Below are 14,342 nucleotides of genomic sequence, written 5' to 3' on the forward strand. Positions count from 1 at the left end.
AAGGCAGACGATGACTATGTAGTTGAACATGAAGCCTCTCTCAAATGGACAGAACACTTTTTTTCCCCTCCAGGCCTGTTGGAAACCCTATGCTTGGCCCCTGGAAAGGGGGATCTACTGCCTTCCACTGTCTACTGGAATCCCTGGCCTAAGTGACTGGATCCGAGAGTATTATATAGCGTTAATGTGCTAGTTCCCTTTGCAATAGACATTTGTGTGAACCAGTTGTCGAATTTACCAACTGCCGAATTTACCAGTTGGCGAATTTGCTTGTGGTGGGTTTTTTGTTTTGTTTTGTTTTGTTTACTTCCACTGATTCTTCCATATCCTAGAACAGGAACGTCAAACTCAATTGTTACGAGGGCCGGATATGACATCAATGCTACTTGGTCGGGCCGGGCAAATGGCAATGCCTCGCCAGCCCAGACTGAGAGTGGGGGTTGGGGGTGGCGGACTCGGCTGGCTCGCGGGCTGGATAAGAGCTCTCAAGGGAGTGGATCTGGCCTGTGGGCCTTATGTTTGACACCCCTGTCCTAGAACATGGACCATTTCAGGCACTGGTTTCCCTAAATCAGAGGTAAAGCCAAGATTCTCTCATCTTTTCCTAGCCTCCCTCCCTCTATATTAACCATCTGATTGTGAAAGCAGATCAGAGAGCCTGTGCTTTCAGGGGGTCCCGTCCTCTTGGCATAATTGACAGTAGACACAAGCCACAGAAAGCCCTAAAGGTGTTTGGTCTGTGAATAATACAGAGCTCCGCGTGTCCAGAAAGAGGACAGCGAGAAAGAAAGATACAGAGAAGGGGGGGCGGGATGAGGAGCTGCATTTTTATTGGAAGCTCATCTAGTGGTTGCTATGAGACCTTCCGCAGTGAACACAAGCACCACGGCAAAGTGAGCGAAGCGGCTAAACCGTATGCCTCTCTGCCTCGAGACCTCCCCGGTCGCTTTTCAGAGTTGTCGGGAAGCAAGGACCTGCCGGTCCGGTCCCCCTCTCCCGAGAAGAAGATGGAGATGGAGCACGAAACCCCCGGCACCTCCTCTGGTTCTCCAGGAGGCTCCCGGGAGTATAAAGTGGTCATGCTGGGATCAGGTGGAGTGGGGAAAAGTGGTAAGTTTTTTGGAGGGGGCTGGTTTGGGGAGAAATGGCTGGATTTTAAAGTATGTGACAGTTGGGTGAATATACCAAGGTGGGGGTGTTTAAGGATAAAATGCATCTGTGCAGAGAATCCAATCCATGACTCAGTTGATCTGTTCACTCCAAAATTATGATTTGGATTCATCCATTTCTCTGGGTTGGAATAATTTCAACACTGAAAGGTTTTGAAATTACTTTATAAAGCTGTTCAAGGGCACAGCCCTAGTGAGGATCTTTCCCCCCAAAAAAAGTCTGAGGGGGGAGTGAGTTTTGCCCAAGCCCCTGGCTGTCAAATTCCTGTTTAGCCCAACAGGCTTGCTCAGAAGGAATACCTTTCGGCCACTATTTCGCAGACCTGAGCTAATCTTGTGGATTGGACCCTCCCCCCATGATGCTTGAATGTCTTGGAACTGATTTATGCTTCCTACCGGGAAGTCAGCTTGCTCTGGATAATTTGGCACATATATTTTCTCCATAAGATTGTCTGTGTGCAGGGAAGCGACCCATCAAAAGTGGTTAAAAAAAAAAAGTCATCCTGGCATCGAGAAAGCCAGAAGGATGCCTGCAGCGAACTTTCTCAACTTTTCCCCCCTGACTTTTTTTACTGCCTGCTATAAGACCCCACCTCGTAACCCAGTTGCCTCCTGCCCCCTGAGTTATAGGATGCATGTCGGAGGGTCTCCTAGTCCGCCTCGGCAAAACAGCTGATGACATCTGACATATTATAATACCCTGGAGAGAGAGAATGAGAGAGGAAGAGACAGGATGGTTCAAAGACAACGGGGTGCTCTGCCGCTGAGCAGGGGATTTCTGTCCAGTATTTTTGTGTTTTGCTCCAGATGGTAACCTTTTGATTTATCTTCACTGACACTTTGCATCCTCTAATCTTCAAGCCACTTTGCTGAGCACGCAGAGTCTGTCTCGGTGCTGGCCAGCCGGCATGATGTACCTGTCTGTACAACATGCTTATAATTACATCTGCTAAGCCCAGCGCACTCTATTAATTCTCGGACTAAGCAAACAGCTGAATGAAAGCCACACATATTTTGTGCTCTGAAGCGTTCTTTCGTTTTAACGGCCTTGTCTACACGAGAAGACAAATGTGGGGTTAATTTTTATAGATCTGGCAAGCATCTCCCGGTGTTTCAAGGCAGGGGACAATCCATATATTACAGTTTTGTCAGCAAATTCATTTTTTTTGGGGGGGGGATATCTTAGTTGACAGTGTGGTGTAGTGGTTAAGAGCAGTGGTTTGGAGTGGTGGAGTCTGATCTGGAGAACTGGGTTTGATTCCCCCACTCCTCCACGTGAGCGGCAGAGGCTAATCTGGTGACCTGGATTGGTTTCCCTACTCCTACACACAAAGCCAGCTGGGTGACCTTGTGCAAGTTACAGTTCTGATAGAGCTCTCTCAGCTCCACCTACCTCACGGGGTGACTATTGTGGGGAGGGGAAGAGAAGGTGATTGTAAGCCGGTTTGAGTCTCCCTTAAGCAGTAAAGTAAGTTGGCACATGAAAACCAACCCTCCTCCTCCTCCTCCTCCTCCTCCTCCTCCTCCTCCTCCTCCTCCTCCTCCTCCTCCTCCTTCTTCTTCTTCTTCTTCTTCTTCTTCTTCTTCTTCTTCTTCTTCTTCTTCTTCTATCACCAGGAATCATCTCCTTGGGTAAGCACAAAAATCTCAGGACTTGTGAGGAGTTACCTTTGAGGAGTCATGGAGCCAAAACATACGCAGGAAATTCAGAAGCTACAATTATGATACAATTATGATACAGTTAGTAAAATTTGTAAGTAGGTAGGTAGCATTTATTGTGCAGGGCCAAAGGCTATTACAATTAGGATGCACAAAAAACATCTTCAAGATAAAAAAACACATTAAAAACATTTAAAAACGCATGAGCACCATCCCTATGATTGTAGCCTTCAGACACAAATCAGCAACATTTGTAGAGAGACTGTTGCCATCCTTAACTTTGCACAATGGAGGTGTTGGAAGAAAATTGGGAGTTTGTTGTTAGGGTTGCAATTTGGCATCGAAGGTTGCCTGAATGTTACGCTCACTCCTTAGTTTTGCTGTGTCAGTAATATCCCCAAGCCAAACTGATGTCAACTTTCTGTGGATATATGCACAATGTCAGTTCTGAAGGAAAGTCTCTCTTGGTGTGAGCCTGGTGGAAATGGCATTCTGCCCAACAGTATCCAGTATCCAAAGAGCATGCCTATATTAGGTGCTGTGGAACACAGGCAGGACAATGCTGCTGCAGCCGTCTTGTTTGTGGGCTTCCTAGAGACACCTAGTTGGCCACCGTGGGAACAGACTGCTGGACTTGATGGACCTTGGTCTGATCCAGCATGGCTTTTCTTATGTTCTTATAACATTGAAGGCTTTAAGAGGGGAGTGGACATGTTCATGGAGGAGAGGGATATTCATGGATACTAGTAAAAATGGATAATAATCATGATGTATACCTATTCTCTCCAGGATCAGAGGAGCATGCCTATTATATTAGGTGCTGTGGAACACAGGCAGGATGCTGCTGCCGCAGTCGTCCTGTTTGTGGGCTTTCTAGAGGTACCTGGTTGGCCACTGCTGAACGGACTGCTGAACTTGATGGGCCTTGATCTGATCCAGCATGGCCTTCCTTACGTTCTTATGTTATGTTCTTATCAGTTGGTTGTTCTAACGTCTGCAGAGGTTTGTTCCTCCACTGCTTGGTTACAGTCTTTTTGGGTGGGTGCCCTGACCCTCTTTACTGTTTTTCCATCACTGTTGTAAGTTGGTGTTTTTTAAGAGGACAATTGAAGCAACTTGCCTCTATCGCAGTTAGTCAGGACTTTGGTTGGGGTAGGGTTTTCTGAATAAACCTTTATTTTTTTCCTGGCTGCTTTTAATTTTCCATTTTTTTTAAAAAAAGTAAATCATTTCATTTTTATTACCTGACATGGGGAGTCAGGTAGGGCTTTGCATATTTTAAACAAAATGGATACGGATTTGATACATGCCGCATGCTCATTAATCACTTGGTGCACTCCATAATTCCATAATGAGGATATCTATCATCATGCGCTGATTGTTGACAGGGCATGGGTATTGGGCAAACATCTTGCTTTAAAAACAAAACAAAAAAAAACAGTGTCATTGGCTGCCAGTTTATTTCAAATTAAGGTACTGGGGACTAGAGCAACTGCCCTATGAGGAGCGGTTAAAATGCTTAGGGCTGTTTAGCCTGGAAAGAAGGTGGTTAAGGGGAGACATGATAGAGGCCTATAAAATTATGCATGGTTTGGAGAGAGTTGGCAGGGAGAAGCTTTTCTCCATCTCTCATAATACTAGAATATATGGGGTGATCTGCTGAAGCTGGAGGGTGAGAGATTCAGAACAGGTAAAGGAAGTATTTCTTCACACAACACAGAGTTAAATTGTGGAACTCCCTGCCCCAGGAGGTGGTGATGGCTGCCAACTTGGAAGGTTTTAAGAGGGGAGTGGACAAGTTCATGGAGGAGAGGTGTATTCATGGCTACTAGTAAAAATGGATACTAGTCATGATGCATACCTATTTTCTCCAGGATCAGAGGAGCATGCCAAATATATTAGGTGCGGTGGTACACAGGCAGGATGGTGCTGCTGCAGTCGCCTAGTTTGTGGGCTTCCTAGAGGCACCTGGTTGGCCACTGTGTAAACAGAGTGCTTGACTTGATGGACCTTGGTCTGATCCAGCAGAGCTTTTGTTACATTCTTATGTTTTGACCTTTTAACTCTGATATGGCTTTGGTCTAGGATTCCTAGATCCCCCTTTGGCCACTGACAGGGGATAAGGGGTAGGGTTGCTAGCTCCAGGTTGGGGAACTGGAGCTTTGGGAGTGGTGCCTGGGGAGGGCAGGGACCTCAGTGGGGTACAATGTGATAGAGTCCACTCTTCTGAACATCCAGTTTCTCCAGGGGAACTGATCTCTGTAGTCTGGAGATGAGCTGTAATTCCAGGGGATCCCCAGTCCCCACATGGAGGCTGGCACCCCTACTTTGGACCCGTGTATTTAATGGTCCGTCGCTTCCCGAATGTCCCTGTGTAGCAGTTATGGCCTTCAGCTAGGCTTGACAACTCCAGGTTGGGAAATACCTGGAGATTTGGGAGCAGAGCCTGAGGAGGGTGGGGATTGGAGAGGGGAGGCACTTCAATGCCATGGAGTCCAATTGCCACAGCGGCCATTTTCTATCAGCTGGAGATCAGTTGTAATATTGGGAGATCTCCAGGCACTATCTGGAGGTTGGCAACCCTACCTTCAGCCTATCACCTTCTTGATGTTTCCCCAAGAAAGTCCGCCGGCCCGGCATCTTGTAAGATTTTTTCTTCTTTTCTGAAACTAGGGGATGAGCTTTTGTGAGCCACAGATCACTTCTTCAGATGGGAACCCAATGTGTCTAGGGGCGCGGCAACAGAAAATGGGCAAGAGACATGCAGTTTCATCCCATGACAGGAGCAACCTGGGTCAGAATGGGATAATCCCCCCAAAAATTGATCAGAATGGGAGCCAGTGTTGTGTAGTGGTTAAGAGCAGTGGTTTGGAGGGATTCCCCACTCCTCCACATGAGTGGCGGAGGCTAATCTGGTGAACCGGCTTGGTTTCCCCACTCCTCCACTTGAAGCCAGCTGGGTGACCTTGGGCTACTCACAGCTCTCTCAGCCCCACCTGCATGTCATCCATCTAAAGGAGAGAGGCACACTCCTTATGGCTTGAATAGGCGTTTGTCTAACAGCCACACAAGGATTTCCTGATTGATGAAGCCTGTATGGGTGAAGTGGGTGGAATACCGGAACCCCATCTCTTGGAATCCAGTGGCATATTCGGTGCACTTTATTGACTGTTTGAACATTTGGCATAGGCAAACTTTGCCTTAACAGTCCTTTACATCTGGACTTTGGTGCTGTCATCGTGGTATCCCATGTATTATTGGTGCATTGTTTGTAATTGAAAAAAGCCTTGTATTTATTGTATTTATCGTAATTTATTAGTTAATATCACAATAGCAACATTGTTCAATACAACTATAAAAATCATATAACAAATTCAATATTGACTTTTGTATAATCATGTGTTCAGTTTTTAGTGCTGCTCTTTGTAGTACGTCCATTTTTGTCAGCACTAGCCATAACTTTGGTCACTAACCTCCAGGTACTTGCTGGAGGTCTCCTGCTATTACAACTGATCTCCAGCCGATAGAGATCAGTTCCCTGGAGAAAATGGCCGCTTTGGTAATTGGACTCTATGGCATTGAAGTCCCTCGTCTCCTCAGGCTCCACCCAAAAAACCTCTTGCTGATGGCGGAGAGGGACCTGGCAACCCTATATCTCAGGCAGAGTGGTCTTTCACATCGCCTACTACCTGATCCTTTCAACTGGAGATGCCGGGGATTGAACCTGGGACCTTACGCATCCCGAGCAGATGCTCTACCACTGAACTACAGCCTCTGTGTAAAAATAAAATAAAAGCAGCCGGGCTTCTTCTAAAAAGCAAAAGCCATGCCCAAATGAATTCAATGAAAAAGAGCCCAAACTCTGCTTCGTGCCCAGGTGTTTTTTTTTTTTTTTTACTAATTCAAGCAACATTATCATCAATGTACAGCGGAACTTTCTTCAATGGTAGCACTTGAGTGGTGGAAACTGTCAAAGAGAGCGCCAACCGGTCTCCACCAGCTGGGCTCACTTTGTTTAGGTTTGGGGTAATCTGCAAAACAAAACGTTCAACTCCCGGCTTCCGCCTTGAGCTGAACGGGTCGCTGCCACCAGCTCTGAGTCAAAAGGTTGAGCCTCCAGGCAAAGGGCTCAGAGCAACCCTTGCCAAGCTCCAAATACAGGTGAGTTTCCTCTGCCAGGCTAAGACTTGGTCAGAGTGGTTCACACTGTCCAAAAGGTTTACACAAAAGATAGCATGAGCAAAGCCAATCTATGCACTAGGATTCAGGCTTGGGAAAACCACAGAAACCACTAGACACATCAAATATAATAAACTAGAAGTTTATTCAAAAGTTTGTGCTCGTTACAGAAAGACAAACGTGAGGCAGGTTAGCATACAAAACAAGAAAGCTTCAATAATCTAACTACACATTTCATCAGAAAGGCAATTGGCTTAGGTTTAGGCAATCAGGCAAATTGGCAAAGCTTTTGGATATGCAAAAGAGTTACCACAGTCCAAGAATTAGCATCTGGGTGTCAGCATGCTGGTCTCCTCAGTCAAGCATAGATTCGTTCTATGGGACAAAGCAAAAGATGATGAAAGATTCCAGGATGCGCCCGCGCATCCCAAAACCTCCATGCTTCTAAGTCCAAACAGGGCTCATTTTATTCCCTCCATCTTAGCGGCCTATGGCCATCTTAGCCAATAAAATGGCGAGAATCTCAATTAGCCCTGAATTAATTTGTCAGGTCATCTCTCAGTCACGCGAGGCACCTGGGAAGACTCCAACTCAGAGATAACGTTTATGGCCCATTTGTTGTCAAGGAGATAAATCGTTGGTGCTGCCCCCAATGGCTGTAAAGTCAGGGCAGCTGTTTATCTCCAACCCCGAGACCTTTAAGGCGTACTTCTAAAAACGAAAGTACATTCCACTGTGATTTGTGAGAAGCCGGCTTGTTATTCCAGGCCCCTCAATCTTTAATGCTCCAAAGGTTAATATCAGAGAATACTAGGCCTGAAGCCTGAACCAGTGTTTCATAGAAGGAAAGCAGGGTGCTTTTCCTTCACATCCTTCCCTTCGGGGAGATGAAAATACGCGGTTTGCTTATTTTTATCTTACCATAAAACTAATCTACCATAGTCAATTAAAACCACACAACAACCTACACAGTTTAATACAGAAACTAAACATATATGAGGTAGATTAGGTTTTACTAGCAGCATTGTGCAAAAATGGCTATATATCCAAACAACTACACAAATACAGAAGAGAAAACAGGGTTAAAACAGCTTAAATCAAATCAGAGTCCACATAAGCTCGAGAGAGGTGATCAGCAACCTTGTTGTCCCTCCCTTTGATGTGAACTATTTTAAAATCAAAATCTTGCAAAGCAAGGCTCCACCTCAAAAGTTTTTGGTTGGTATTTTTAACTTTATCCAACCAGCATAAGGGTGAGTGATCTGTTTGCAATTCAAATTGCTGTCCCCATAGGTAAGGTCTCAACTTATTTAAGGCCCAAAAAATAGCTAAACACTCCCGTTCAATTACTGCCAGGTTCCTTTCTCGTGGCAGCAACTTTTTGCTCAAAAATACCACAGGCCTCAGTTCTCCCTGAGGATCCTTCTGAAGCAGGGCAGCTCCAAGGCCAAAATCAGACGCATCCGTCTGGACTACAAACTGTTCATTAGGATCAGGGGCAATTAGCACCTGTGATTGCAAAAGAGCCTGCTTTAACGCAGCAAATGCTGTTTGACACTCCTCAGTCCAAACGAGCCTAATGGGTTGTCTTTTTCTGCATAACTCCGTCAGCGGAGTGGCCAGGGTAGAGAAGTGGGCTATAAATCTCCTATAAAATCCTATAAGGCCTAGGAAGGCCTGCAATTGCCGTTTGGTTTTGGGCCTAGGCCACTCTTGGATACTTTGCACCTTGGCCTCTAAAGGCTGAATTAGGCCCTTGCCAACGACATAGCCCAAGTATTGAACAGATCCTAGCCCAAATTGACACTTTGGGGCTTTCACAGTTAGGCCTGCAGACTTCAGTCTCTCCAACACCTTTTCCAAATGAACCAAATGTTCTTCCCAACTGTCACTATGGATCGCCACATCATCTAGGTACGCACAGGAGAACTCATTAAGACCATTTAACAGGGAATTAATTAACCTTTGAAAGGTCTCCGGGGCATTTCGAAGACCAAAAGGGAGAGTAACAAACTCATAGAGTCCCATAGGAGTAGAGAAAGCAGTTTTCTGAATGGACTCGGGCTCCACAGGGATCTGCCAGTACCCTTTGGTCAAATCTATACAGCTGACATACTGGGCCCGCCCCAATCTTTCAATCAAGTCATCTATCCGTGGCATTGGGAAATGGTCTGCCACTGTCACAGCATTCAGCTTCCTATAGTCTACACAAAATCTAATAGAACCATCAGGTTTATTCACCAACACCACAGGGGAACACCAGGGGGAATTACTTGGCCTAATCACCCCCATCTCCAGCATAGCTTTTACTTCCTCTGCAATGGCTTTCCCTTGCTGAGGTGACACTCTATAGGGATGTACAGCTATTGGAGCTGCAGTTCCAGTATCAATTGCATGTTTAGCCATGCTGGTCTTTCCCGGTAAACTAGAAAAAGTTGTTTCAAACTTGCTCAAGACACCATACAATTGTTCAGCCTGTGAAACACTCAGAGCAGGACTCAACATTAGTTCACTCAACCCTCCAGGTTGCTGGCAGTCTGAAAGCAGATCAAATGGCTGTTCCTCCAGCTCTGCTTTTACTGCAAACATGCCAGGAGCTCGCTCATGGTACCTCTTAAGGGTGTTCACATGATAGAGGCGAGGCTTGGGGTGTTCCTGGGGGCAAGATACCAAATAATTCACTTCATTTTCCCTCCTCAGAACTTCACCAGGTCCTAACCAGGCCAGAGTTTGCTTATTAGGCCTGATATGCCTGAGAATCAACACTTTATCCCCAGCCTCAAATTCTCGGACCACAGCTTTTTTATCATAGTATTTTTTCTGTACTGTTTGAGCCTTCTTCATGTTCTGCTGGGCTATTTTCCACACACCACTCAGAGTTTCCTTCAGCTTAGTCATGTATTCACACACAGATCTGGGCCCAACCTCCAGGGTCCCTTCCCACTGTTGTTTTAACAAGTTCAGGGGGCTGCGTACAGATCTGCCCAAAGCCAATTCATTTGGGGAAAACCCCAGGCTTTCCTGAATCGTATCACGGTATGCACACACAAGAAACAGCAAATTCTGATCCCAGTCAGCTGGATGAGTCACAGCGTATTTTTTCAGCATGGTCCCAATTGTTTTATTCAATTTCTCTATCAGACCATTTGACCAGTGACAATACGCGACGCTGACTCGGTGTTCTATGTTAGCCAACTTGAACACCTGTTGTACCAGGTTGGACAGGAAACTACCCCCAAGATCGCTGGCTATGGTCTTAGGAATCCCAAAGGAGCACACAAGGGTTAATAAAGCTTTAGTAATGCTAGGAGCTGAGATACTAGCAAGGGGAATGGCTTCACAAAAGTGGGTACAAAAATCAATCATGGTCAGTATATATTTCTTCCCAGTTCTGGTGGGGGTCGGAAAGGGCCCTACCAGATCAATTCCCCATTTTGCAAAAGGCTCTCCCTCTATGGCAGAGGGTTGCAGGGGGTACCTTGCATGATCTCGCTCATACCCCACCCTCTGGCACACATCACAAGTTCTCACATAATTTTTAACATCCTCATACACATCCGGCCAATAGAACTGTCTGGAGATCTTCTCCAAAGTCCTTTTCACTCCAAAATGCCCACTAAAAGCACACTCATGTGCCATCTGAAGCACACTGCCTCTCTGAGATTTTGGCACAACCAACTGTTTTCTAGGGGCACATTCAGGAGCTAAGTCCTTGGGATGAAATTCTCTATAGAGCAACTCATTTTCAAAATAAAAGCGTACCCTTCTGTCTCCAGAGGCCCTTGGCTCTGTCTGGGCCTGTTCTCGGCACCTTTCAAGAGTCTCATCTTGTTGCTGCTCATTTGCAAAGCTAACATTTTCTATTGTGAGAGGCAAAGGCTCTCCTGGTCCCCTTTCCTCACTCTCAGGCTCATTTACATCTGAAGGGGAGGAATTCGTAGGGCTGCTCTCTGGCAAGAGAGGCTTAGCAATCAAGACAGGTAATGGAATTTCCCCTTCCCCCTCTTCCTCCTTTTCAAAATTCATTTTATCAATCAAATATTGCTTATAGGCTACATCATTTCCCACAAGACACTGATGCCCACAATTGTTTGAGTGGACTAAGACAGGCATAACCTCATTCACATCTTTATAAGCAATTTTTACAAAAGCAACCCTCATTGAAATTGGATCACTGGCATAAGGGGTCACCCACATTTGTTGTCCCTCTTTCAACTGTCCCGGTTCTAACAAATTCTCATTTATACTACTTATTTCTGAACCGGTGTCTCTTAGCCCTAACACTTTTTTATGATTCACCTGAAGTTCGCAGCTAAAAGTCATATTGGACCAGCAGGGTTGCCTCGGGTCGATGAAGGCCATCCTCACAGGCTGCAGGCTTGCATCAGGCTGGGCTGGGGCTGCTTCTCTCGGCTCCCTCCCGGCTGTCTGCATTCCGGCTGGAGGAGTTGAAACTGCCGCCGCTGGCTCACCCTCAGTTATGCTGATTTCCTCTTCCCAATTTTCAGCTGCAGGCTGCTGAGTTGTAGTCACAAGCCGCACTCTTGGAGCAGGAGTGGGGGGGTTTGATTTTTTCTTCTCCCTCTCCTTTAATGCCGGGCAGTCCTGTCTTTTGTGCCCTTTCTTCTTACAGAAGAAGCATAGGCCAGACTCGATGGACACATGGGAATGTACTGTAGCTGTAGGGGAGGTTTCTGCTGGCTTTCCCCCCCCTCTTCCCCCATCCGGTAGGAAGTGTCCAAAAGACCAGTCTGGTCAACCGTCGTTAGGCTGCTCTCATTCTGGTTTTCAAAAGACAGCCTACCTGTCGCCATTGCCAAATTCCTAACTCACACCTCACAAAATAACAAACACTCGCTAGCCACCTCACACTGTAATCCTCAGCACAAAATAGGTATAAAGCAATCTCTGGGTTCCCAGTTCGAATCCCACCGCTGCCACCATGTCAAAGAGAGCGCCAACCGGTCTCCACCAGCTGGGCTCACTTTGTTTAGGTTTGGGGTAATCTGCAAAACAAAACGTTCAACTCCCGGCTTCCGCCTTGAGCTGAACGGGTCGCTGCCACCAGCTCTGAGTCAAAAGGTTGAGCCTCCAGGCAAAGGGCTCAGAGCAACCCTTGCCAAGCTCCAAATACAGGTGAGTTTCCTCTGCCAGGCTAAGACTTGGTCAGAGTGGTTCACACTGTCCAAAAGGTTTACACAAAAGATAGCATGAGCAAAGCCAATCTATGCACTAGGATTCAGGCTTGGGAAAACCACAGAAACCACTAGACACATCAAATATAATAAACTAGAAGTTTATTCAAAAGTTTGTGCTCGTTACAGAAAGACAAACGTGAGGCAGGTTAGCATACAAAACAAGAAAGCTTCAATAATCTAACTACACATTTCATCAGAAAGGCAATTGGCTTAGGTTTAGGCAATCAGGCAAATTGGCAAAGCTTTTGGATATGCAAAAGAGTTACCACAGTCCAAGAATTAGCATCTGGGTGTCAGCATGCTGGTCTCCTCAGTCAAGCATAGATTCGTTCTATGGGACAAAGCAAAAGATGATGAAAGATTCCAGGATGCGCCCGCGCATCCCAAAACCTCCATGCTTCTAAGTCCAAACAGGGCTCATTTTATTCCCTCCATCTTAGCGGCCTATGGCCATCTTAGCCAATAAAATGGCGAGAATCTCAATTAGCCCTGAATTAATTTGTCAGGTCATCTCTCAGTCACGCGAGGCACCTGGGAAGACTCCAACTCAGAGATAACGTTTATGGCCCATTTGTTGTCAAGGAGATAAATCGTTGGTGCTGCCCCCAATGGCTGTAAAGTCAGGGCAGCTGTTTATCTCCAACCCCGAGACCTTTAAGGCGTACTTCTAAAAACGAAAGTACATTCCACTGTGATTTGTGAGAAGCCGGCTTGTTATTCCAGGCCCCTCAATCTTTAATGCTCCAAAGGTTAATATCAGAGAATACTAGGCCTGAAGCCTGAACCAGTGTTTCATAGAAGGAAAGCAGGGTGCTTTTCCTTCACAGAAACCTTCTCCAAAGGAGTCCTTAGAAATGCTTCACAGCTGGGTGAAGATATTTTTGAAAGCACTCCTCTCTGCCTCTCTTCTTCGAACTGATTGACTTGATTCTGTGCAGCGGATCATTTCGAACGCTGCACCTGCTGCCTTCGATGCTTCTAAAGTAGCACCTGAAGTGCAGGGGTGGGGAGAAGCAAGGGTAGAAGGAGGCAAAGCTGGCAACCCTTGAGAAGAGGAACTTCAGAGGGCTATAATGCCAAAGAGTCCACCTTTCAAAGTAGTCATTTTCTCTAGGGAAACTGATTTTTGGAGTCTGGAGATGACTTGTAATTCCAGGACATCTCCAGGACCCACCTAGAGGTTGGCAATCCTGTAAGACACATCAAGGGATGCCAGCCTCCAAATTAGGGTTGGCAACCTCCAGGTAATTGGTTCAACAGGTAGAGTTGGTCATTCAAAGTCCACAGAAGCAGGACAAGTTGCTGCCTCCATTCATCATCGAATATGACTGATTGTTGGCTCCACGCAAATTCCAGCCGTGCATCAAATAAATTCCAAGCAAGAGACGTGAAATCCAGATATAATCATGTTTCAGATGCTTCATCAGCCTGCAGAATGCCTGTTACAAAGCTTATAATTGACCACCACGGGTTCTGAGTCTCACGTCAAAGACCAACTCTACCTGTTGAACTGTATTCTTTTTATGCTGGCTGGGACTAGTGTTCTCCTGTATACGTGTTGGATTCTTATACAGCCTACTTGTGGAAATTCTATGTTCTGTTTCTGTTTGTGTGTTGTAATTCATAGTTGTAAGATTATGTAGGTAGTTAGACAGTTTAGGGGATATATTTTGTGAGTAAAGATTGGTGTGAACAGTAATACATAATTATTTCTTGGAGCCAGCGTGCTGTTATTTTGTATAGCAATTTCATAGTTTCAGCAAAGGTTTTGTTGTTTTCAATAATAACCTCCAGGTAATGGCTGGAGATCTCCAGCTATTACAACTGATCTCCAGCCGATAGAGATCTGTTCACCTGGAGAAAATGGTCGTTTTGGCAATTGGACTCTATGGCATCCCTCCCTTCCCCAAACCCCGCCCTCCTCAGGCTCCACCCCAAAAACCTTCTGCCAGTGGCGAAGGGGGACCTGGGAACCCTACTCCAAGTGGGACCTGGGGATCCCCTGAGTTACAGCTCATCTCCAGACTACAGTGATCACATGGAGAAAATGGATGGTTTGGAGGGTGGACTGTATGTAGGTTTGCCAACCTTCAGGTGGTGGCTAGCGATCTCTCGCCATTACAACTGATCTCCAAGT

At 46.0% G+C, this 14,342-nt stretch overlaps 1 protein-coding gene across 1 annotated transcript in view; it reads left to right on the forward strand.

The window, feature by feature from the left end:
• The first annotated feature begins 1,007 nt into the window (after positions 1–1,007).
• RIT2 (Ras like without CAAX 2) overlaps positions 1,008–14,342 on the forward strand; it is a 191,129-nt gene continuing 177,794 nt past the window's right edge. The window contains exon 1 of the mRNA XM_056848687.1: positions 1,008–1,110. Coding sequence (XP_056704665.1) covers positions 1,008–1,110 — 103 coding nt within the window. The remainder of the gene's footprint in view (positions 1,111–14,342) is intronic.

Source organism: Euleptes europaea, chromosome 4 (genome assembly GCF_029931775.1).
Source record: "Euleptes europaea isolate rEulEur1 chromosome 4, rEulEur1.hap1, whole genome shotgun sequence".
In the NCBI taxonomy this organism is placed as follows: Eukaryota; Metazoa; Chordata; class Lepidosauria; order Squamata; family Sphaerodactylidae; genus Euleptes; species Euleptes europaea.